General features: G+C 40.5%; 1 protein-coding gene and 1 non-coding gene across 5 annotated transcripts in view; one reads left to right on the forward strand and one right to left on the reverse strand.

Annotated features, from left to right (window-relative positions):
• Positions 1–26936, forward strand: part of Hecw1 (HECT, C2 and WW domain containing E3 ubiquitin protein ligase 1) — a 235625-nt gene that overhangs the window by 166854 nt on the left and 41835 nt on the right. For 3 of the 4 annotated variants that reach the window (XM_050142743.1, XM_050142744.1, XM_050142746.1), the window contains 6 exons: positions 4437–4579; positions 8074–8174; positions 9621–10934; positions 15182–15283; positions 20096–20246; positions 25388–25527. In XM_050142743.1, coding sequence (XP_049998700.1) covers positions 4437–4579; positions 8074–8174; positions 9621–10934; positions 15182–15283; positions 20096–20246; positions 25388–25527 — 1951 coding nt within the window. The remainder of the gene's footprint in view (positions 1–4436; positions 4580–8073; positions 8175–9620; positions 10935–15181; positions 15284–20095; positions 20247–25387; positions 25528–26936) is intronic. The other variant, XM_050142745.1, reaches the window with a different exon arrangement.
• On the reverse strand, positions 3499–3605 carry LOC126501891 (U6 spliceosomal RNA). The gene has a single exon (XR_007591823.1). It is a non-coding gene; the product is annotated as a U6 spliceosomal RNA (small nuclear RNA).

A 26936-nucleotide genomic window follows, 5' to 3' on the forward strand; every position in this document is an offset into this window, starting at 1 on the left:
GGGGATAGATAGATAGATAGATAGATAGATAGATAGATAGATAGATAGATAGATAGATAGATAGAGATAGATAGTGTGTGTGTGTGTGTGTGTGTGTGTGTGTGTGTGTGTGTGTGTAAAAGAAGTTGTACTATAACACCATAGGCTAACAAATTAAAAATCCAGTTCCAGGAATGAGTTACCTCTTTTGGAGCTGTTGGCTAGTGAGGCCCCATAGATGCCCTAGCTTTACAGGTTATTGACAGTGTTATTGGTTACCTTATAGAAGCTGAGAGTAAGACACCATTCCTGAAAGTCCTATTCCTCAGTCACTGGTCATGGAGGAATCAAGCAGGTGCTGGCCTGGAAGCTTCATCCCTTTGGTCTAGCTTTCACAGTTCTGGTAGGTAATATGCATCCTACCAGACACGAAAGGTAACCACCAATCTCAACCAGCTGTGAGCCCTGTGAGCTAAAATAATGACTAGGCTGGCAAGACACACTCATTGGAGCAAAATGACATGAAGATAATGGGAGAAGCCCACAACTTTCTGATTGGATTTAAGTCCCATCCCACAGGACGAAGCCCACACCTGGCACCATTATCAGGACAAGAGCCTGTGGCTAGACAAGCTAGTGATAGCCACTAGTGAAGAACCTGATGCTATTATTCTGCTAAATGGACACAGTATTATATAGTAGTATATGAACTCCTAGTGACATGCCCGTGTGCCCACAGATTGATGCGTCTTTCACCCTCATCCAGAGAAGTTTCTATTTGTTATACAAGGTGACTTATGCAGAGACTCACATGGTGCTGGAGCCCAGGGATGGAGACTGTGGAATTCTCAGTTCCCAATAGTACATCTACATCACACCCTTTCCCCCAGACTCAGGGTTTTGTGGAAGAGGAGGCAGGAAGAACAGAAGAGGCAATGGATGAACACAAGGAAATAGCATCTTGCAGACAGATGTGCAGGGCAGCTGCACATATGAACTAGCTCATAGTATACACAAGAACTGTGCAAGATATGGCCAAATCAAATCCTGGAATAGGCAGGGAGGTTGGGATGAAGTTCAACCCCTATTTGAGGACCTATTTTCCACTGATAGCCACTGAAGAACTGGTTTTCCTTAACAGTGTAGTTCATGGTAATTTGGCTACATTCCTGCAGAAGGCCACACGTCCAAGATACGTTGGGTGCACCAACTGGACTTGATAGGTTGCAAGAAAGAAGACACAAACTTAGGGGAGGGAGTGTTTCTGACAGTAGTGGGGGAAGGGAGATGGGCATGTTCAACGTATATTCTACGAAATTCTCAAAGAACTAATTTCATAAAGTGCTAGAGCTTATAAAACAAGAAAAATTATTTTTCTGGCTTTCACACATTTATGAGTGGTTATAAACAGATGATAATACTGCCTTCTCAGTCTAGAGTCGTATTTTCTCATACCCATAAACACCTTAGAAAATACTAAGTCGTGTTGAACATGAATATGTCTTAGTTAGGGTCTCCACTGCTATGATTAAACACCATGATCAAAATCAACTTGGAGAATAAAGAGTTTATTCCAGTTATCATCTCTCAGGCCACAGTCCATCCCCTAAGTCAGAGAAGGAACTCAAGGCTGGAACCTCGAAGCTGGAACTGAAACAGAGATCATGGAGGGGTACTGCTTGCCTTCTTTGCTCAGTCGGCTTTTTTACAGCACGCAGAAGCACCAACCCAGGGTGGCACCACCCACAATGGACTGGGCCCTCCCGCATCGATCACTATTTAAGAAAATACCTTATAGACCTGCGTATAGCCATATCATATGGAAACATTCTTTCAGTCTACGTTCCCTCCTCTCCCATGACTCTCGCCTGTTTCAAGTTGACAAAACTCTGGCCGGCATAGGATGTCTCTGAAATTCCTCACAGCCATTTCACCTTCTGGATTATAATATCACCTTCACACTGATGTCTTAGTTATATCAAGGCAATATTGAGGTCGCTTATGTACACTATCATATCATCTGCAAATAACGAAAGTTTAACTTCTTCCTTTCCAATTCGAATCCCCTTGGTCCCCTTATGTTGTATTATTGCTATTGCTAGAACTTCAAGCACTATATTGAAGAGGTATGGAGAGAGTGGACAACCTTGTCATGTTCCTGATTTTAGTGGGATGGCTGTGAGTTTCTCTCCATTTAATTTGATGTTAGCTGTCGGCTTGCTGTAAATAGCTTTTATTATATTTAGGTATGACCCTTGTATCCCTAATCTCTCCAAGACCTTTATCATAAAGGGATGTTGAATTTTGTCAAATGCTTTTTCAGCATCTAATGAAATGATCATATGGGCTTTTTTTTTCAGTTTATTTATATGATGGATTACATTGATAGATTTTCGTATGTTGAACCAGCCCTGCATCCCTGGGATGAAGCCTACTTGATCATAATGGATAATTTTTCTAATGTGTTCTTGGATTCGGTTTGCCAGTATTTTATTGAGGATTTTCGCATTGATGTTCATGAGTTAGATTGGCCTGTAATTCTCTTTCTTGGTTGAGTCTTTGTGTGGTTTTGGTATCAGGGTAACTGTAGTTTCGTAAAAGGAATTTGGCAATGACTCTTCAGTTTCTATATTGTGAAATACATTAAGGAGTATAGGTTTTAGGTCTTCTTGGAAGTTCTGGTAGAATTCTGCATTGAAACCGTCTGGACCTGGGCTTTTTTTGGGTGGGGAGGTTTTTGATAACAACTTCTAATTCTTCGCGACTAACAGGTCTATTTAGGTTGTTCACCTGGTCCTGGTTTAACTTTGGTATATGGTACTTATCTAAAAAAGTGTCCATTTCTTTTACATTTTCCAATTTTGTGGCATACAGGCTTTTGTAGTAAGATCTAATGATTCTCTGAATTTCCTCTGTTTCTGTGGTTATGTCCCCCTTTTCATTTCTGATCTTGTTAATTTGCGTATTCTCTCTCCGCCGTTTGATTAGTTTGGATAGGGGTTTATCAATCTTGTTGATTTTCTCCAAGAACCAGCTTTTTGTTTCATTGATTCTTTGGATTGTTTTCTCTGTTTCTATTTTGTTGATTTCAGCCCTCAGTTTGATTATTTCCAGTCTTCTACTCCTCCTAGGTGAGTCTGCTTCTTTTTTTCTAGAGCTTTCAGGTGGTTAAGTCTCCAATTCTCTGTTTTCTTTAAGTGGGCACTTAGTGCTATGAACTTTCCTCTTAGCACTGCTTTCATAGTGTCCCATAGGTTTGAGTAAGTTGAGTCTTTATTTTCATTGAATTCAAGAAAGACTTTAATTTCTTTCTTTATTTCTTCCTTGATCCAGGTGTGGTTCAGTAGTTGACTGTTCAGTTTCCATGTGTTTGTAGGCTTTCTGGGGGTAGCAGTGTTGTTGAATTCTAACTTTAATCCATGGTGATCCGATAAGACACAGGTGGTTACTAATTTTTTTTGTAACTGTGGAAGTTTGCTTTGTTACTGAGAATGTGGTCAATTTTTGAGAAGGTTCCATAAAAATATGGACCTCTTCACGAATTTGCATGTCATCCTTGCACAGGGGCCATGCTAATCTTCTCTGTATCGTTCCAATTTTAGTGTATGTGCTGCCGAAGCGAGCACTTTTTCAAGCATCTTTAGTCTAAATCACCCCTCCTCTCTCTCCTTAAATCTCCTTCTTTGTTGCCCCACCGCCAAGGCAAGTCTCTCTCGCCTGCTGTTATCAAATGTATGAGAGTTTGATAAGTGCTTTGTATTCAATTTGTGCTGATTTTATCTGAATATAAAAGATTAACTCTACTTCCTATTTAATCAAATTTCCATCTTATACAATTCCACACATGTACCCAGTGTGTTTGACCCCTCTTAATCCCTACTCTTTATTGTCTGTCTGCTACCCATGCCCAGCCCCTTTTCTCCTCACAGATCTCTTCCATTTTCAAGTCATTTGGGGTGGAAGGGGCTGGGTGGTGTTGTTGTTACTCACTGGGTTTAACAAGGCCCATTGTCCTGACCCTGGGAGCCTGATGTGATGTGATCAGCATGGGATGTAAAACAGAAAAAAAAAAAAAAATGACCCTCCCTCTCTCAGATTCCACCAATAGCCAGACTTCAGCAGTGAAGGGTGTGGTCCTTCAAGTCCCTCCCACTTCCATGACTGATTGCTGATACATTGGCTTAGTGAAGGTAACCACGATTGTTGTGAGGTAATGGTTGTATCAAGTCTAGAAGATAGTGTTTCACAGCCTTTTATCCTATTTTCCAAGTTTCAGTCTTACGTGTTTCTCACTCCTTTTTCGATGCTTTTTTAATATCTAAGGGAGAATACAGTTGTCAGCCTTCCTTTATTAACAAACAGGTCTCACAGCGTCACTAAGGCCAAGGCGCAGGAATCGGGAATTACCAGCCCTAGAACCTCTCGGTTAGTTAATGTGATGTGGTTTCTCATTGCAGCATTTCAGTTTCGTGTCTCTGCCAACTGATGTGCTGGAAATTGAAGTGAAGGACAAGTTTGCCAAGAGCCGTCCCATCATCAAGCGTTTCTTGGGAAAGCTGTCAATGCCGGTTCAGAGGCTGCTGGAGAGACACGCCATAGGGTAAACTGTGACTGAGATGGCTATGCTTCCATTCATAGGCCACGCCCCTCCGCTCATAGGCCATGCCCTTCCACTCATAGGCCACCTTCAGGATGGCTTGTGAGTTGCCATTATAAAGTCTTAGGGAAAGACAAACTAAAATGGTTTCCAGTTCCTGGGTCTCTCCCACCAATATCATTTCCTGAGCCATGATATTCAGTTAAATCATTCCCCTTCTTCTTAGTCATGTGCAATTTGTGTAAAACATATTAAAGAGTATAAAAAAATCATAAGACAGTATTGAAAAATACATTTTCCTGCATAAATAGACGTTTAAAGTTTGCCTTTGCTATGGAAAATATTTCATTCCTTCGCCTGTCTTGTATGTAGAATTTAACCACACACTGCATTTCCATACCCAGATGAAGTGCTATGCTTCTTAGGTAGAATTTCTCAAAATATGCTATTTGCAAGAAATTCTAGATGAAATTTTAAAAGCATGCATTTTCAGGGAATGACAGCAATTATGTTGGTTGCAGAAGTCAATTGTATATAAGAATATGCTTTTGTGTTTTACATATTTCTCATTCATATTCACTCATAGTTTTTATTAAAATGAACTATGATCAGATCACCTCTTTTATAATGTGTATTTCCTTAGCTAATAGCACTACATTTAAAAATATTAGCATGGGCCTTTGGCTATAAGCATATTATTAATATGTTATGTCTCACAGAGTAATATCAAAAGACTGAAAAATGCTATGCAGACTTTTTGGATATTTTAATATGAAGTTCTCTAGGGGTTTGTTTAGTACCTGACAGCATGTATGTAGTTGTGTGATCATAAGGCTGCCTTAATTCTCAAACCAAAGGAAGTTGACATATATGGAGTCATTGCCACATGTCAGACTATGTCTCCACTACCCATTCAGGTTTGTGAAAATTGAACACACAACACCCTGGTGTAAATTGCCTAATATTATCACTGGCACATAGTAGGGCTTGAGAGGGAATAGTGTTCTTTATGACCTTTGTCTTTTTCATCTGGTTCTCGTAACACTTCTGTAACTTAAGCATTATCGTTTCTCCACGTAAGAAGGAGAGACCTGTGAGGGATAAGTCAAGGTTAGACACACACTTGCCTCCCTCCCCCTGCAGCTGATTGCCTAGTTTGCTATTGCCGTACTTTCCACTCCTCTCCTACCCTCACACTGCTGATGCTCTGCCAGGTATGGAGCAAGACAGCAAAAAGAGGTGTGGTAAGACTTCTGATACCCCAGCAGTGAGCCCACCGCTGCCTAACACATACTCAGCTACTTCCTGCTGGCTGAACTCTCTGGCTCGTTACAGCAACAGAGAGGACTCATCCGCTTCCCTACACCGTTTTTTAGTATTGACCTGCAATGCCAGCCTTGCATTGTGGAAGAATGTATACCCAGGTAGGAAAACAAAAAGATAGAAGGGGTTTGCCCTAACCTGAGCAAGGTTAGTTTGGTTTTCCTGGTGTTCTTCCCTCTTAGAGGGAGGGGCAGCGTAGATGAGTGCAGGCAACAATAAGCCTTGGTGGTATTACTCCCCGCCACCTCTGATAGGATGATACACTTAGCCTACTCCAACTCCTACTCCTCCACTTATTCCGGCCGCTCCACCTTCTCTCCCCAGTACTGCAGTATCCATCACCTGTGGAGACCACTCCTGTAAAGCTGCCCATTAGAGATATGTCCAGCATAAGAAGCAAGAAATTGCTGGATGATGGCCATGAAGCAGTCAGTAGTCATTTGGCTTGAGCCATGGTACAACCCCAGAGTACACACACACACACACACACACACACACACACACACACACACCATTTCCAGTCCTCTCTCCATTCCTTAAACTGTAGCACTACCTTTCAGTTGTCTTTTGGTCTCTAAACTCAACTCCGATCTTCACTTTGAGAGTGTCGCTGACTATCTGGGTCGCTATTTACTGGCCCCTCCTTAGTCTCCAGGTAGTTGTAAGCTGTTAAAGGCAGGTTCTGTGGGGTACATATAGGCTTCACCGTATAGAATGCAAAGGTCAGCCTCAGCACCTTCTTCTACGGCAGGGCCTCAGGAACCACTTTCTGAGGTGTCTGAGTGGTTGGAAGCAAAGAGAGGAAATCTTGGGAAGTGAGTACAGAACACAGTGAACTTGATTGCCATGTCACAAATGATCATCTTCAGCTCTCATTTCTATCGATTTAGATTCAGAAAGTATTTCTTACGATCATAGCGGGCATATTTCAAAATGATAACCAATATCCTCCCCCTTTCTAAATTGACAGAGCATTGTGGTTTATCCTATTATATCTCCATATAATGTTTTAACTATGAAATATAATGAGTTCTGAAAATAAACACTATGCCATGCTTTATCAAGGAAGATATTAAATTAATGGATCATTGGGCTATTTTATTTGTTTCATAATGTCAATTTTTGCTAAGAAGTCATTTAATACTGACATCCAGTAACTCATATTTTTATTTGAATCTCACAAATGAATCAGTGGAGTGAATAAGGAGCAAACAGTTGGCTATGAAATACACCTTTGTTTGTCCCTGGACCTCCCAAAGAAGTATTTTCCCTCATGTGGCCAACGTAGCAAGAAACTGCTTTTTAATAAAAACTGTATTGCCTGTGGGGGGAAAATACCATTACAGCTTCAGATTGATTCCTCCCTGGATGGATTATTTTTCAACAATTCAAAAATGACTTTGAAGGGGTATGGCACCAGAATCCAGAGTAGTCAATAAGCGCCTCCATACATGCTGCTCTGGAAACCAAAGGTCAGTGAATACAAGACTTGTTTTCGCTCCATCCTGTAGCAGGTGGCTTCCCATAGCCCGGCACAGGCTCTCCAGGAACTATCATGGAATCTATTCTTATACATTGCATATACTCCCTCTCACATATTCTGGTACCTCCATTGCCAGGGGCATATTTGAAAATGGCAATGTCCACAGAAGATCAAGCAAAAACATTTGCAATTTTTGTCCTCTCGCCTTCTGTACAACACATATTGTCGAATTTAGTCCGTAAAAAGGGGTAATATTTTAGGATTTACAGGCCACACAGTCTCTGTCTAAACTGTTCAGTTCTTCCACTGTGACATAATCTCATAAGCATGGCTGTGTTCCAATAAAACAGATACTTAAATTTGAATTTCACACAATTTACTCTTCTTTAAGTATTTTCCAACAAATCTTTAAAATAAAGCTTATGACCATACCAAAATAAAAAAAAGTGATGACTAGATATGAACTGTAGTTTTCTGACCCTTGAGTTAGAATATTTGATAAGAATTTCCTTATACTTGACCCCACATATGTACCTTAAGGCGGTCGCATAGGTCCCCAGAGAGCCCCTCGCTTCCTGTCAGTAGTTCCTCTGAGCTTGCCTGTCGCAGCAGCTGGTGTGGAAAGCACCCTGTGTGGTCTTTAGCAGGATAGGCTATTGCAAAATCTGTGATGGTGCTTATTTCCTTCTAGGGATAGGGTGGTCAGCTACACACTTGGCCGCAGGCTTCCAACTGACCATGTGAGTGGACAGCTGCAGTTCCGATTTGAGATCACATCCTCCATCCATGCAGGTACTTCCAGCATGATCTTCATGTCGTGTTCAAGGCTAGTGCTCCAGCGTGGTTCTTCTCTCTAAAGTGCAGATAACCATAGTTCTCCCCGAGCGTGGCATAGGCTTCGTAGCTCTCTCATCTCCATCTGTGTCCCAGAAGCCAGCGACTGATTTTAGAAGCCAGCTTTGCTAGCTCCTTGGTGAAAAGGTTCCCCCTAACTCCTGTCACCCAAAGATAGATGGTTACACAGTAGCGTAAAGGTCAACAATGTGATACAAAATGGCGTCTCACAGAGGAGATGCTGAAAAGCAATGTAATCACTCTATCCACGAACAGATGAATGCGTGGAAGAACGGATGAATGTGTTGCATCCCTTTCTACCTACCAACTGGTTATAGATTGGCTACTTGCTGAAGAGGGGCATATTGTTGAGGAGCTACATTATACAGTGACTTTTTACAGTGTTACAGGGAAAATGAAATTTTCAGAACCATCTTATATTCAGTTTTCCATACCAAACCTTATTTCCAAACAATGACGATGAAAGGATGCCTCATAATCCTCCTTTTTCTCTTTTCCCATACACCCATACTAAATATACACCATGCTGAGAAACATGCAGTCATCTTGAACCAAATGTGAGTTACTATTAAAGCTGGCGAAGCCTCTGAGAACGCAGAGGCTGAAGTTTATGGCCATCCAATCCCTAAGCCTCAATGCACAAATAAGTAAAGACACTTGCTTTACTCTGTCGGATCCAGCCTTTACTGTTCTAAGACTGACCCTTCAGGGTGTGCAGAAATGCTGCCGTATGTTTTAGCAGAGAGATAATTTTCTTCAAACAGGAATTGCACTAATGCATTTGAAGCAGAATACCAATCTGACATGTTTCCCGCCAAGTCAGGGAAAGTTAAGCAGTGGTTGCTTCTCCCTGAAAGGTGGTCCGGTTGGAAACCTTCGTTTCCTATTGTTAAATGCTGCGGACGACCATGAACGCAGTCCAACCTTTTTCTTCTCCGTTGAAGTGTAAGAGCCTGGCTTAGCTATTCTAGCATCTTGAGGATGAGCCATGGGAAATGTTTTGAGCAAGAGCAGTTAACTTGCCTAAAGTTGTTAAGGAATTATAAATACTCTTGCCATCCTCACCTCTGAAAGTCACAATATGCGACAAGCATTGTTGATCTCTGAGGTGAGGTTAAAGCCAGGTTTGGGATATTAAAATTTTTCTTTGCAGTACCTTGAAAGAGAATTGTAAAAGAGTAGCCTTGCTGAAAGTATCATTGACATGAAGAGCACTCATTACAGAATTTTCCAGTAGTGATCTAGAGAGTAAGAAGCCCTCATCCACTCCTCTCCAGTATCTTATATGAGAGCCCCTTTGCCATGGTTTATATATGCCTACCCAGAGTGCTAGCTCCCCTTGCTCTTCTGGAAAGAATGACATAGTTTTCTTCTTGCCCGCAGATGATGAAGAGATCTCTCTGAGTGCCGAGCCTGAGTCAGCAGAAACCCAGGACAGCGTCATGAACAGTGTGGTGGAAAACAGCAATGGGGAACCTCCTGGGGACGTCCCAGAACACTCGGAGAACTTGAAGCCAGAGTCAGCAAGTGAAGAGAATGGAATGAACAGCTCAGGGAACCAAAACCAGGAGCCCGCCGGGCCAGTTGAGGAAGCTGCAGGTCCTATGGAGACTGAGGATGGTGGCAACATCTCGGAAGGACCCAAAGAGGCTGGAGAGATTCAAGACCTAGAGCAACATGACACCCCGCCCACTCTGAGTGCAGAAGAAGTGGCAGAGGGACTTGACCTGGATGAGAATTTGCCAGAAGGTAGCGGGGCAGAAGAGGGCGCAGTGCCGGCAGATGGAGCCCGAGAAGGGGAGATGCAGGAGAATGGCCAGGATGAGGAAGAAGAGGAAGAGGAGGTTTCTGCCCTGGAGCAAGGAGAGCCTGGACTGCAGCTGAGGGCCTCGGTGAAAAAGAAAAGCAGACCATGTTCCCTTCCTGTATCTGAGCTTGAGACAGTGATTGCATCTGCCTGTGGAGAGCCTGAGACCCCAAGGACACACTACATCCGCATCCACACCCTGCTGCACAGCATGCCTTCGGCTCAGAGAGGGAGCACCACGGAGGAGGAGGATGGCTTAGAGGAGGAAATTACCCTCAAGGAGTCCTCTGAAAAAGATGGACTCAGCGAGGTGGATACAATAGCTGCTGACCCGCAATCCATGGAAGACGGCGAGAATGAGGGAGCTACACTGTGTATGGCGCCCTCTGATGGCGCTGGGGGCCTCTACTCCACTTTACCCAAAAGCCTTGGTGCTGGCCAGGATGGCGGCGCACACCCCAGCACGGGGAGTGAGAGTGACTCCAGCCCCCAGCAAGGAGCGGACCACAGTTGCGAGGGCTGTGATGCCTCGTGCTGCAGCCCCTCGTGCTACAGCACGTCCTGCTACAGCAGCTCCTGCTACAGCAGCTCCTGCTACAGCAGCTCCTGCTACAATGGCAACAACCGCTTTGCCAGCCACACGCGCTTCTCCTCTGTGGATAGCGCCAAGATCTCTGAGAGCACAGTCTTCTCTTCGCAAGAGGATGAGGAGGAGGAAAACAGTGCATTCGAGTCCGTACCGGACTCAGTGCAAAGCCCAGAGCTAGATCCCGAGTCTACAAATGGGGCTGGGCCGTGGCAGGACGAACTGGCTGCCCCTGCTGGGAATGCAGCAAGAACTACTGAAGGTCTGGAGTCCCCCATGGCAGGTCCCAGCAATAGGAGAGAAGGTTAGACTGCAAACCAGATCAGTGAGACTAGGACCACCATGATACGACACGAGTCTCCCCATATGGAGGTGGAGGGCTCAGTGTATTCGCATGTTAATGAAGCTGTCTAGGTGTGCGCATTTCTGCCACAACATGTCTCAAATTCACACCAAGAAACATAGCGAGTAGGACATGAATGGCTACCTACCTGTGTCTATGCTTCTTCTTGTTTTGACTAATGACTAGAGCTGGTTGGTGTGAGTTAGCTTCCTGGTCTTAACAGCCACCACAGGGGTAAAACTAGTATCCAATGGTATAAACAGCCAAGGATGGCAGATACGTTTATCTTCAGCATTAGGTGGCAAATATAGACTTCCTAAACACATTGAAGATCAGTGATAGACATGGGTAATCGATGAAGAATATGGATATTTTCCCCCTACCACACTCTGATAGCTCTGGGGGCCACTCCTCCCGTTTGTCCAAAAGCATTGCCATTGGCCAACATGGCAATGCACTCAGTACATGGGTAGACCACGTATCTTTTTCTTTTTTTCTGCTAGCCCAATTCCTGTTATAATAGTTGGTTTTGCTTTGTTTTGTTGGGCTATTTTAGCTACTGGAAAGGAATATCAACCAGAGTCACTTGGGTCTGAGTCTGGGCTCTGACATCCCTAACGAGCTAGGCTCCACTAACTAAAAACACCATGAATAGCAAAAGGCGGAAAAAATGAGGTTGTCACACTGGAAAAGAAAGCTAGAAGTTTCAGGGGTATACATCAGGTCCATGTCTGGGGCCTTGACCTAAAGTTTGGGTTAAGAGTTGTGCCTAACTAAGTGGTTGATGGTAAGGGATAGTCCTGCCCATTGTTGTCTGGGTCACCAATCATCACCACTGTCTCCAGGAAGGTTTGACTAGTTGTGAGACCTGTTTGAAATCTCTGAGACACAGGCTTTCTCTCTGACTAGCAACAGAACTCAGCCTTTTCCTTCTAACATGAGAATCCTAGGGAAATTCTGATTCTTTGTGTCCATTGTTTCAATGGTCTGTTAGTCAGATTGGGAGGTGCAAGTATCTTTCTGGAGAATCTCCATTTCTGCCAGTCCAGTTATAATGCAAATGCATAAATTTTCATGTTTCAAATAAGATGCTAATCCAAAGGCTGCCACCTTTGGTTTTACAATGAATGCTCGTTCCACATGAATCCAAACTGATACCTATTAAACCAACATCCCTTACCTAAGTTTTGTTTCTTTTCCTTCCCTAAAACTTGTGCTTAAAACTCAATTTAAAATAGTTTTCAAAAAACTTACAGCTAAATGAGAGGAACAGAGTCACATAGTCATGAGCTCAAGCCCTAGGAGGCAAGTCCATCATGCCATGTCCTCACAGACTGCCTAACAGCTCTGTATCTTGGCTTCCTAGTGTGCCAAGTGGGTATAATTGTAGCATTGACCTCAAGGAATTATTGAAAGAGTTAAATGATATGAAAGAGTAAGGACTTTGCCTCTTTCCTAATGAGAGTTCTTTTCAGGCAGATAAGCAAGAAGGCTAATTGTTTACATTGTACAAGAAGACACACCCTTTGAATCTATCCTTACCATGTTAGTCAAGGAAACTTTCATTCAATTAAATACTAATCACTTTACATCAAATAGTATTCTGGTAGCTTCTGCTGAAACAAATATGCAGCTTTCAATTCAAAGGCAATAAGAATTAGCTTATTCTGGAGCCAAATATAAGGGACCAAGGCCTAAGAACACAATTTTAGTTACCTTAAATTCTAGGTTCCAAAGTAGTTGCATGAGGTTTCTGTAGAAACAGACTAAAGATAGCCGTAATTAATGACACTTTAAGAATGCATTGGTAGAAACAGTGACTAGGTGGTTGCAGCACCGTGGAGAAGCCTCAGCTATAGGCCTTAGATGCTGCATGATGGCACAGCCCTTTGATTAGTACAAAACTAGAGTTTGGTCATGTCTATTCATTCTAAAAGTGTTTTGATTTTTTTCATCTGTCTGGTTGTTAGGCTTTATCTATTAGTGACCAGATGTTAGCTCTAACACAGAACCAGGGTAAAGAACGACTGTTCCGTAGGTGAAAATATCCCCAGATGAAATGTAATTCAACTTTGGGCCTGTAACAATCCACCATTTCCCATCACTGAAATTCTAAATCGTCGACAGTCTTGGCAGACTCAGCCTCTTTATAGGAAGCCTCTTTCACGCCCGTCTCTTCTACAGTTTGACCATGCTGGTTATAATAAGAATAAATTTAAAGACCCTCCCTTATTTTTAGTTGAGAAATATTATCCCTTCTTGGACACTCTGAGCACTTTCTTTGAAGCGAAGGCAATCATGTGAAGCTGGGCTCTAGTATAGAACTTGCTTGTTTCATTCAGTCAGCGGCCATGGGTCGGATACATCATTGCAGTTTCTTGGGACTCACAAGAAGGTGGGGTGTGCTTCCAACCAGCAACAGTATTGCATTTCCACAAACTTGGGGGGGTGATTAACAAGTTTGATCAACAAGTTTGATCGAATGAATTACAATGAGGTAAGGTTTTTTTTTTTTTAAGAAACAAAATTCAAAGTACGGCAGCTGATGATGTAACAGCTGTACCATTGTTTTCTTTTCCAACTTTCTAACCCCAAACACTTACGGAAACACATGTAAGTGCCGTATCTACTAAAATACAGCACCTGTGTTTGGAATAGCCACTTGTCCACCATGAGTGCTCTGCTGCCATGAGGAGCACCTTCCTTGTTTCTACTGGTGCCTTCAAAGATCCAAAGGATTTTAGTAATGGTGGAAATACCCAGGGAAAATGTGTTTTTATTATCGAGAACGGCCTTTTGTTCTGAGGGCATTTTTATTTTTAGTTGTTAGTTATGTCTTGGAATTAAGCTACTAAACTAAGCCCACCTAACATCTTTCTACTAATTTATTCTCCATTGTTTCTATAGAACTGTAGTGGGGAAAATTGTATTTCCCCACATGGATCTCCTGGAAAATGTTCACTATTTGGGATCCCTCAAAGATCTTGACCATGACATTTACTTTCTCTCCATTTGACCCAAAGGTTAATAGAATACATACTTTCTACAATAGTCCTGGAAGGAAAAGGAAAGAAAAATGTCTTTTTGTCTTCTGGTTAGAAGGGTACGAGCACTGTATGCAGCCGGAGGAAAGCAGTATAGAGCTGGATGGGGCTGTCTGTGTTTGGGGCCCTTCAGGGTCTCCAGAGACTGAATCATTTAGTACTAGTTACATGGTCGATCTGCACACCTCAATAGATACTGAGACAGAAACACTGTTCCAGAATTTTTTGGGTTAATCACAAATCTGTAGTGACAACAATACAAGCAATGTATATAATAACATGAGTCATTAAATCTATAGATACGTTTATTTCTATAATTTCTCTGTGTCTTCTTTTTTTTCTTCTGTCCCTCCCACTTCTCTGTTTCAAATTTTCTTATATCAGTCTTCTTGCCTTTTATCTACTGCCTTTGTCTATTGTTTATTCCTCTTTCTAGAGCTCCTCTGCTTTTCATTCCTCCTCCGTGTAATCTGGAATAGCCATGGTTTCCCATGACCTGTTTGACTGCCCATTTCTTCTTCTAATTTCCCTTTATAGGAATTTACATTCTTGGACTATCGATAGTTCCTTGACCCATCTTGGAACAGCACTATCTAAGAGTTCCAGTCTCCTTTAAGTCTGAAAAACTGTCTTTTGATACTCTTCTGTTGTTTTAATTATGGACCCCTTATATCCATATGACAAGGTGTGTTTCTCATAATCCAACAAAGCTTTTGCGAGACCTTATAAATACTTCACTCCCTTCAAACAAGCCTGTCTCCTTTACTGGACTGAAATAAGGCTCTTTAAGTTTTCCCTTGGGTTTCTTTCTGATGTCACCTTTTAACCAAGACAAAGTAATTTCAGAAACAGATTCTGGTCCCATGTATTGGTCTATGTGTCATAGACCAAAAGTCAAAACATATTTAGGTTTTTTCTTCTCTTTTTTGCTCTCCATTTTTCTCTTCCTCTTCCTCTTTCTATTCTTTCCTCCTGCTCTTCTTCCTTCTCTTTCTTTCCTTACTAATTTGTGTCATGATTGGCATGGTTATAGTAAAATGGCACAAAAACAAAAATATTGCCCATTTTATTTGTTTTTCTTATAGTGATCTTTGTTTTACAATCATGTTTTTTATAACATTGCCATAGCAATGAATATGAATGTCTTGACTATCTTGTTCATAGGTGAATGTCCTATACTCCATAATTCCCAGCCAATAAGCCAGCTTCCTTCCTTGAGGCCTGAACATCATCACTACCCAACAATCGATGAGCCTCTTCCACCAAGTAAGCTTTAGTTTTCAAATCTATGCCTTAACTCTTCCCATGAAGTCTGAACAGGTCAGTGTGAACTCATATGCAAGCATCCAAAACTCTTTCCAAGTTCCATACTTAGCACTGTTATTAAACACCAGTACACACCTATTTTAAACATGCTTTTGAGCAAGCGCTTTCCATATATGGTATTAAAGAGACAAGCAAAAGTTGTTGAAGTCCCTACGTTTCTGAGGAAGAAGAAAAAAATAGGCAATGTTTCTTTACAAGACCTGACTGGTCTTTGTGACTTTTCAGTCCTAAATTTACCAATGTAAAATTTTCAGTTGGAAATAGAAGGTATTTTTTCCCAGTGAATCCATTATCCACCAGTGTCTCCATAGACTAGGACAACTGCGACCCATAGTGTTTTAAGAAACTGTTCTTTCCAAATTAACACTCGCATCGAAGGATAAGAAACTCCAAATGTCTGTTGTAGTTCTTAGGCATTTGCAGGAAAACTCTTACTTTTAGGGTAGAATTCAATGTCATTTCACCTAGTAGCCATCCTGTACTAATAATTCTTTAGATAGTCATTTGAGTTTAGGAAAATCATTTAATCATATTAAAAATAATATGTTTTATTATTTGTGAGAATAAAATTCTCACATGTTGCATTTTGCATGAATACTACACTTCTCCCTATTCAGTCATACGTTAGCAGTGAGGAAATTACAAATGTCCTTAGTAGATACCCTAGCTTAAAGCATTGACACATTTATTTCTCAGAGGCCAAGCCAAACGTTATCTTCTTTAACTATTGGTGCTTGATTTCTTTCTTCATTTATATACTGATTTATGATATGACTTAAAAACAGTAAAAACCCATCATGTTTCATATATTATTTTTTGAAAAATGTATATATAACATGTTACTTCCAAGAAACAGCCTCTTTCTCACACACACATACACACACAAAATCCTCTCTACATATGTATCTCCAATCCATGCAGTAACATAACTAGTTATAAATAGTTAAATTATAAATAATTTAACATAAAACCACCTCAAAATAACTACCTAATATAAACCATTCTCAACAACTAAATAGACTGTGTAGGTTTTAATTCTTTATTTATATAGCAATGAAAATATTAGAAAATTTGCCAATGAATTCTGACAATAGGATTTTGCTAGATAATCTCAAACAGGAGGTGAATTACTTCATTACTGATAGTCATTCATTCGTCAAGTATTTGCTGAATACCGTGTAATTGGTGCTGTTTTAGGTAAGCAAAATAGACCGTGATTCCAGCCCTCATGGAGCATCTCTATGCTCATCTGGGAAGTAGACAGTGAACAATAAAACAATACATAGGAGTAGTCTTAACTGTAATAAATGCAGTGGAAAAAATTTAAATAGAAGAAGATAAGGGGTCTTTTCATGTGTAGTAGACAACTGGTTTGCTATTTTAGATCCAGTCTAAGCAAGCTTCCCTAAGAGGGCAGTAATGGATGAGATAGCAGAGCTGCTCATAATATTGCTGAGGGAAAGCTGTACAGACGAAGGGAGCAGCCAGAGCAGCTGCAGAGCCCTAAGTGGAGGCCTGATGATGGGTGTGAAGAATAAAGCCAATGCCTCTGAAGCCTCAGGAAAGAGAGAGAGAAAGGTAGATAACAAAGCAAGGGAAACCGTACACAACCATCCCCTGAGGCTTTGGAGACCGCTACAGTGGTTCCCAACTTACCATACAGCTCCTCATCCTGTGGGGGTCCGCAACCATAGCTGCAGTGGTTCTCAACCTTCCTAATGCTGTGACCCTTTAATACAGTTCTTCATCCTGTGGGAACCCCCAACCATAAAATTATTTTCATTGCTACTTCATAACTGCAACTCTGCTACTTTTATGAATAGTCGTATAAATATTTTTGGAGATAGAGGTTTGCCAAAGGCATCACGACCCACAGGTTGAGAACAATTGGAGAAGTTTGGCTTTTGCCCTGAATGAATGGAACACAACAGCGTTTGAGCGGGGGAGTGGTATTTCTGACCTGTATTTTGACCTTAGTCGTTGTGCAGGGAATAAAATGAGGAGGAAGGATAGAAGATACAACATAAGGTTATTGCAATGACCAAGATTAAAATCATGGGTGATTTGGATCAGGGTGGCACCAGGGAATTGTTAATATATCTGAACATATATTTTGAAGACAAGCTTGGGGACACATTGGGTATGGAAATGAGAGAAAGAATTAAGAATGACTCATTTTTAACCTTGACTGATGGAAAGAAAACAATGTCTTTAGTAGAGAAGGTGGAGTGGGAATGATCTAAAGCTTCCCTTGATCATATTATAGTTGAGATATCATCCAGGAGTGATGGCAAGAAGGCAATTAGATATATGTCTGTAAAATACATATAGGATATTATATTTATTAAAATATTTAAGTGCACGGTACAACAATAAAAACATACATGTTTAAGTTCTTAATAAAACATAATTAGGTGTCCAATAATTTATTCTCTCTTATATGACTCCACCTGCCCCACACTGCTGTAACTTACCCCAGTGAAGGATAGAGACAGTTTTCAGGGGTCTACATAAATTCATAACACACAGTGCTTAATCCTTCTAGCAATGCTGAGGCCTGAAGATCCACTCAGAAGTTTTTCTTTGTTTATAAGATATGTGAAAATTAATTCTTTAGAAAGCAACCCAGAAAACATACTCAAATTCAGTTAATTAGTTGATGAATATTTTTAAGAATATAAAATTAATACTATGTGTTTTAGGTACTTAACATATTAATAAAAGAGCTTGCGGATTTTGATGACCATCCTTTCCAGAAGTGATTTGGAAATTTGAAACTTACTAAAAATGTGTCATCAATGTTCCATTCTCCAACCTCTGACCCCTTGGAGATTTTGCAAGACTAATGGAAAAGTCCTTGCTTTCCCTGAGAGTAGAGATCTGTGTTATCTGTCTGTGTCCTTAGGACTTGACATAGTTACTAGTTTATAGCAAGTGTAAGTGGAGTCTTCTCACTTGAATTAAATAACATGGTGTTATTAGAAAGTTAATTGTTGTGCTTTGTTGGATGATAGTTCAAAAAAACAATTGTTCAATAACTTTTCTAAGATTAAAACAACAGACATTTCAAATTTTGGGAGCAAGATTAGTTATGAAGTTATAAAATTGCAAATATGTACAATATTTTCATCAACAAATTATTTTTCTTATAGTTGTCATCTGAATTATCTAATAACTTACTTTAGAGAAATCTTCCTAGATTATATTTCTGTAATTCAACTACATCTTTCCTCCTATATACATTAAATTTTGAATTTTCTGGTATTTGGATTTTCATTGGGTATTGACAACCCTCTAGGTTAGACAAATGAAATTATGTTTCCAAACAGATATGCCACATACATATAAAAACCGTAAGAATGCCAAATTATCTTTCATTTAAAACTTGAGAGTCACTATATCATTGCCTAAGGCATGAGTTTTCAAGATAACTACTTGAAACTACTTGGCCCACTCCCCAAACCATCTTTTCTCACTTAAAAGACCAAATGGTTTTCCTCTTTTGCAGTTATGCTTCCTATTTGACTTAGCATGGTTAGCATTTCTTTAGTATTATCAACATGACACCATATTGGTGTTATTTCTACCACATTTTTATATGTGGACTATGGAAGTTTTACCCATTGCCACGAATCATTGCTCTTATATTCCTAGTTCAGAGGCACATGAAACACATTTAGCTCCCAGATTCAAGGGATTTATTCATGGATTTCACCCCCCTTCGCTTACATGACCATCAACTAATCATCTATGCTCTGCGTTGACTCACTCTACCGTTTGTGATGGTTGCTGAGCAACAAAGTCTTTATAGATCCATTTATACATATATGAACATACACATACATATATGTATGTAACAACAATTAATGGTAAAAAGAGGCCATAAGTTTGAAATGGAGCAAGGAGGGATAAATGGGAGAAGTTTGAAGGAAGAAAACGATAAGGAAAATGATGTAATTAAAATCTCAAAAATTTATAAAAGGGCAATTTTAAAAAGTTATTATTTTTTACTTGCTTTTAACTACATTCTTAATTAAAAAATAATTGCATCCCTTCGCCCTTCCCTTTCTTCCCTCCAGTTTGATGTTTGTTACATTGCTCTATTAATTTGGTTTGGTTTGGTTTGGTTAGCCAGCCATAGGTAGGTTCAATTTATACTGTACGTTTACATTTGATCACACGGGGAGTGTGAAACTGTAGTTATCAAGTTCTTCCATTCACCTCCTTAAAGGAAACTGCAATTGCTTGAGCCTGCTCAGTTTAGAAAGATGCTTTCTGAAGTTGCACATACAGCGTTTCAGAACTCAGTTAAAAAGGGGTTTAAATACACGATCCATTGCAACTGCCCCTCCTCACCCTCTGTTAGACTAAGTGAAGAATAGATTCTCTTGCATCACAACACCAGTGTTTACTGCAGGTTTGTTCAATCTCCTGTAATTGTTTTTTTGAATAATCAGCAAGAATTTTAAAGCAGTAAGCAAACCTTCTTTAGACACTATTAAATTTAAGCATATGTCATAGTCAGGGAACCATAATTATAGCAAAGTAGAATCTGAGTCTATTAGCCCCTTTCTGGTAAGCAGATTCCCAGCTCTTCTCTAGCAGTCTCAGCAAGGGCTGGAAGACAAGTGAGGTGGGGTGCAATAAGCCACTGGTGAGTTCTAACTTCAGAAGCCCTGAAAGTGGGATGTGTCCACATGGATTGACAAGTAGTCAGTACTTGACTTCTCTTGTCCTTTTATTAAACATTAGACTGGGAAGCTCGAATTGACAGCCACGGACGGGTCTTTTACGTGGACCATGTAAACCGCACAACCACCTGGCAGCGACCAACAGTGGCACCTACCCCAGATGGAATGATCAGGTCCGGGTCTGTCCACCAGATGGAGCAGCTTAACAGAAGGTTGGTGACCAGTTTGGAACAAGCCCCAAATGGCCATGGTTAGATAAGAATGGCGAGACAGCCCTCTTCTGCTTTCCTGCTCATTGTATGGAAGCTGAACAAAAAGAATTACGTAAGAAACCTGTTTGTGGTAAGTATTTGGAAGCCTAGGTTTGGAAGATAGTGACAGGAAGCCTGTTACGCTTAAGTGACATTTAAACACTGGGTTCCTCTGAATGTCTTCCTGGTACAAGCAAAAAATCAGAAATTCTTTAACTATGGCCCCTCCCCCAAGAATGTGAAGGTCCCCACAAACTCTCCAAAAATTAGATGTAAAATTACATCTGTGAGCACATTTTTGGGAGACCAGTTTGCATCCATCATAAGATTTCCCCAAAGATACAGAACTCAAAATAGATAGCATTCCAATTACAGTTCCCACAAAAATAAAAAAATCACCCATACAGAAAAATCGCCTCATAAATCACTGTAGACTTTGCCCTTGTCTGTCATTATACACCCTTCACTGTAGAGTTTGCCCTGTCTGTCATCAATATACACCCTTCACTGTAGAGTCTGCCCTGTCACCATTATACACCTATCAGTCACTGCAGAGTTTGTCCTCACCTCATCATCCCTGTACCCCCATAACTAGGGAGAGTTCCCTCTTCTCATCATCATTGTGTGTTCATAAACAGCAGGGCTTCAAAAGTTCAAAAGTGTTTATCCTAGATAAATAAATGCTTAAAAATATTTTTGAAATGACCTATAGTGGTTCAATTGTGTAATTCCAGTTTTGGGGGATGCTGGGGTGGAAGAATCTCAAGCTCAAGGTCAGCTTGAACAACATATCAAGACCCTATAAGAAATGGAGATTCTTCTAGAATCAGTTTGATTAGAAACTATGTCTTCACTTTTGAACTTGAACAGATAACTCTTTGGGTTTGGGTTACAACCGTGGGTGCTGTGTCTCTCGTGCTTCAGGCCAGCAACATCTCTATTTTCTTGTTCTTTGAAGACAGAATAAGCAATGGCTTTAGTAACTTATTGTTACTGAAAGTGCAAGCATCCGGCTTACTTCAGCTGAAATTGCATCCACACCCTGTCTTGCTTATTTTTCAAGTGCTAAGTTAAAGAAAAAGTTGAGGGGGACTGAAAAGAATAAAAGCCTTGGTTAAGTATATTTCTCGATAGTAATTCCTTTAAGACTTAACTGGATCTGCCTATTAAATGGGTTTTTTTAAAGTGGGCTTTTTGACTTGCTAAAAATACATAGAGCACATATGATATGAAGGTGGTAGGGGAAATACTTGGAGTGGGAGGCTCTAATTAAAAATGGGTGCAGAAAGATGAGGGAAAGTTAGGGGTGGAAACGTCACCTACAAGTGTACATGAGGATGTCATAAGGAAGCTTGTTTCTTTGTAAACTAATTAAAACAAAAGCAAGGAACTGGGCAGATATCCTGGTGGTTACAAGTACTTCTAGCTCTTCTAGAGGATCCACGCTTGTTTCTTAGTACCTATATGTCCAGTAGCTCACAATTATGTGTAACTCCAGCTTTGGGGTCCTGACACCCTCTCTGACATGTATACATGTGAGTGACAAACACTCACACAGGTACTCATACATGAACCCAGGCACACACATAAAAATAAGAAAAATCTTCCAGATGGATAGATAAATAAAGAAGAATAGTGACTGGGAAGGTGGCTCAGTCACTAAATGTGCAGTCACCAGGAACTGCATCTAGATGCCCATATGAGATCTCCAGAACACGTATAAACCTAGAGGTGGCAGCATAGTCACTTAATCCCAGATCAGGGGATCCCAAATCAGTAGGTTATTGGGTTTGTTGGACAGCTAGTCTAGATGAATTGGTAAGTTCTGGCTTCAGTGAGAAATCCTGCCTCAAAACATAGAGAACCATCAAGGAGACTACCTGATGTCAACCTCTGGCTACTAAACACATGTGTGTGCACATACACAGCCACAAACAGACATGTGCGTGCACACACACTTAATTAACTAAATTAACTAATTAAAGTGAATTCTGTTTATAGAGACATATATTTCAGATGAAAGCCCCCAGAGTATGCTTTTATTGCTTGAGTATTTAGAAGACATTTGCCTTTCCTTTTTCCATCAGTAGCTGAATGTCTAAGTCATTAATAAGAGCCATAAAGGATTTTCGGTCATAGCATATTTCTCTACAATCATTCCCACAGGAACAAAGCATATTGCAAAGAATTGCCATGGCCTAGTTTTATTGGACACAAATGCACCTAATGTCCATAGGCCAGCCTTTCTATGCTGTAAGTCTATAGGCAGAAAGTAACATCTGAAGCAATATGCTGAAATTGCTTGGCTAATTGAAAATGACTTTAAGCTACACGTGTAAGAGGTGCTGTTCGAACACCAAATAATACGCAAAGCACAAGAAATCAAACCAACAAAGCAATACAAAACAAAATACCTAGACCTCTGGCATAAAATTAATATAAGTTCATGATGTTCAGACTGTATAAAAGAGAATTCCGTCCAAATCTACCTGCAGCAGACAGGAGCCCTTTCGTGGGGCTGCACACACTGGGAGAGGCAGCAGGCACCATGCTGGATGGAGAGCTGCATTTGAAGTTGGACAGATAAGAAAAAAGTAATCTTGTGATTTGAGAAAGTGCTCATTTCTTGTGGAAAAACTTATCTACAGAAGTTCATGCTTTTAAACACGTCCTTCCACTGTTTTCAAGCATTTAAAGGCTTCTATAATTTGGAAGTAGGCAGCAACAAAAAGTGTACTAAAAGTGTACTCACCTATGAACGTGCCTAGAGAATCTACACGGATCACTGTCTCACTGAAAAATGGAAATCTATGTTAGCATTGTGAGGAGTCTTCCTTGACTTCCCACCACGTAGGCCAATCAAGAGATACACCTGAGAAAAGCAGTCAAAGGCTGTGGTACCAAAAACTGCCTAGAACTCAATACAAGATTAGTTCTGAGTTAATTCCTGAAGTTGGAGGCTGTCTAGCATTAATTAACTCTACTTTCAAAAACACACATACGTATATATGTATAAACATGAAGCAAAAAATCACCATGCATTTTCATTTTAAATAATCAACTAAAACTTATTTTTAGTTAACTTTATTAATTTATAATGTAAAGAAGAGTTAAATCTCAATAGAAAAAATATATTCATTTTACTCCAAAGTTTAAACTCTTAAAGAAATTTATCTAATTTTTATTTCAATATATATGCCAAAATTCTTACATAGTTATGACAGGATGACAATAAAATTTTATATTCATTTTCCTTATTATATGTATGGCAAGTGCTTTATATCACTGCCATGTTTTCAGATTAATATTTAAGTCCCTGTAACTATCCCACTGAGTAGCTATAATTTAGAACACTTAAATTCTCATTTTATTGAATATTTGCTTATTGTTTTATCATGATTTTTTATTTGAAGAGCAGGGCCATTTTAGATATTAAGGTTATCTTATATTAGAGTTTTTCTTTGTGATTCTATTCCCAGAACAGCATTAGGAAATAAATAGTTTGGGTATTTATTATCAATGCCTAATTTTTTTAACAATGTGACTTTATAGATTTCACTATGCCAAAAATGGCTTTACTTCCATCTCGTCTTCTGGTCTGTTTTGGCTGATTTAGGAGCTATTTCTGTATTCCTGGTCTTTTGGGATGGCATATATTTCACTTCTTAGAGGATCAACTTTTGCCGTAATCTTTTAAGAATTGTAATTAATTTCCATATGAATTTTCTGTTCTGCAGCTTTGACTATTTGGGGTGTTTGTTTGTTTGTTTGTTTGGATTGCCATGGTTTAGTTTGGGAACTTTTTTCTATTTTGTATATTTCTATTTTTTTCTATTGTGTTTGCATGCATGAGCAATTATAAATTGTATGTTTCAACTGACTTTATTACAGATTTCCACGAACCTTTTATACACTTTTAGCTCCAAACAGAACAAGTACAGGAGGACATTCACAGACAATGAAATGGAAAAGAGGAGGCTTGCTGAGTCTATGGTTTCTGTGATCTGGGCTTTCTCAGGCTTTCTGGGTCCCATCACAAAACTGCCACATATGCTGTGCTCAGTCCCCCAAGGGGAGAAGACTGTGATCCTACATCTTAAAAGGAGAGCGGGAGAACATATGGCTCTCAAAAGATTGTTTGGCCACCTGGCAAATTTATGGTCTGCCACATCCATTAGGTCATTGTCCAATAGCAGCTTCGTCAGTCTTCGGCAATGCTCTGCTCCCCAGTTCAAGTCAGAGTTTCGGGAGCTTCTAGTCTCCTGCCCTGGCTGCATTCCGAGTTCCAGCAAGATCACAGTGGGCCATCTTTTACCTTCCCATCGCCTCCCTGCCACAGAGAAGTGGGAAACAAACAGGATGCTCTGAGGGCTGCAAGAAGTCCACACTTGGTTCTAAAAGGCCCTCAGCCACTGTTCAGGGAGTGTCTTCTCCCAGGTCATCAGAAGTGAATGATGGCTGATAAGATAAAAGGTAGCGATCCTGCAGGCTGGTGAATCTCAAACCTAGATACCCAGAACAGTATCTCAACAGTCTCTTAGAAGCACAGGTTTCAATTTTCTTCAGTTAATGTAAGTTAACAGATCTTCTTGCGAGTAGTTTGGAGACCATGGTGGAAAAACTTTGCTCCTTGAGGTCAGGGAAGGAACAGAAGCCTGCTGCGGAAGAATGACCCTATACAGGACTGGGTGCGCTCCTCACTCATCTTGAATTATATTTGCAGACTTGCTAATTTGCTCTCCTTCCTCCCCCTTTTCTGAAATAGCCCTCCCCATCTCCTTCCTGAACACAAGACTCATATAAGATCCATTTTATCATAACTGGGAGGAGCTATGGGATTGAAAACTACATTTCCAGATCTCCCCTCCCTTTCCACCAACCTCTTGTGTACAGTCTCTAAGTCTTATAAAATAGATTTGTCCAGCTACCTAGCCAAACAGTGTGGAGATCGCTGCCTTATTAATTATACTGGCTATCTTATTGGAGTTGTAGACACTTCTCTCCTGATTTCAATATAGTTGTCTACAGACTTTTCCAGTTGCATCATTCAGAGCATTAGCAAACACAAGTTGACTCTTGTCTCTCCATATTCTAATGTACAGGTATCAAAACATTCAGAGGACCATTGCAACAGAGAGACCTGACGAAGATTCTAGCAACCAAAGCTGTGAGCAGATAGCAGATGGAGGAGGTGGAGGTGGAGGGAGTGACTCGGAAGCAGAATCCTCCCAATCAAGCTTAGGTATTGGAGGAGGGGACTCAGAACACTGGAGGTGGCATGAAGTGGCTCTGACAGGAGTGTGCGCCAGTCAAGTCCTTACCCTGCCTCATGGGCTAGCCGTGTCATCCACAGATAATAGAGAAAAAAAATGGGCAAACAAGAAGGAGGAACTAGAGGTGTGAGTAAGGGAGACAGCAAAGCTTCCCGCCAGGAATCTTAGAAGATACAGACTCAGGCCAGGTTGTGGCGGTGCAACCCTTTAATCCCAGCACTTGGGAGGCAGAAGCAGGCAGATCTCTGTGAGTTCTAGGACAGCCTGGTCTACAAGAGTTAGTTCCAGGACAGGCTCCAAAACTACAGAGAAACCCTGTCTTGAAAAAAGAAAGAAAGAAAGAGAGAGAGAGAGAGAGAGAGAGAGAGAGAGAGAGAGAGAAAGAAAAGAAAGAAAGAAAGGACTCCTGTGTTGTTAGGTAATGTATCAGTTGGTGCCCTTAAGATTTCCACTTATAAATAAAATGTGATAAATATTCACAATCCATCTCTAATGAGTCTTGTGCACTAATAAAATTCAGTTCAACCAAGGAGGAACGTGAGCACAAAGAGATTTTCTGGTGGCCTTCTTGGTCACAAAGTCCAAGAGCAAATTGTTTCATCAAGCCTTACTTTCCTGTTTTTCATTGCTTTAAATCTAGCCTAATTGTGATGCCAATAACGATATTTAAAAAGCATGAGACTGGCTTCCACTCTTCGTACCAAAAACAACATAATGATTAACACAGTGAAACCCCAGTAAACCACTTTCTTTTTGAATTGGGGTTCAGATTTGTCAAAAAAGACCAGAAACAGTCTAAGCAAGTAGATATTTTAATTCTCATCCTGGCAGGTCTGGGATTTGTGGCAACATAGATACTGGACTTGCTTATTTATTTAATTTTAAAAATGTTTTCGATGTTTGATAGTTTCACACATTTATATAATGAATTTTAGTCATTCTAGATGAAATACCCTACTTCCCTCACCCTTCTTTGCCAGAACCCCTCTTTATAATAGCCCCCATCCTACTTCCCATGTTATCCATGATACACACATGTGTTATGCGTGTGGCCCTCTGAGTTTAGTTAAAGTTTCTTACCTGACAGTAGGTGAGAGGTTATTTACTAGAACAAGTCAACAAGTGTAAAGGAAATGACATGAAACTCCCCCAATAACTGTTAACTATCCTCACGGAGGGCCCTTAGCCTTGGGACCCTCCCTAATCCATGATGAATTGTCGATGGGCCCAATCTTAAGCAAGTCTTGTGTAGACAAAAACAGCTGCAGTAATTTTTAGACTGTACTAACCATGCTGTAACTGGGAGACGTCTTTTGGTCAGCCATCCCCCAACCTGCTGGCCCTTTCCTTCTTAAATGCACTCACACACTTTAACCGG

Source organism: Alexandromys fortis, unplaced genomic scaffold (genome assembly GCF_014885135.2).
Source record: "Alexandromys fortis isolate MF-2015 unplaced genomic scaffold, M_Fortis_MF-2015_v1.1 scaffold_5, whole genome shotgun sequence".
Classification (NCBI taxonomy): Eukaryota; Metazoa; Chordata; class Mammalia; order Rodentia; family Cricetidae; genus Alexandromys; species Alexandromys fortis.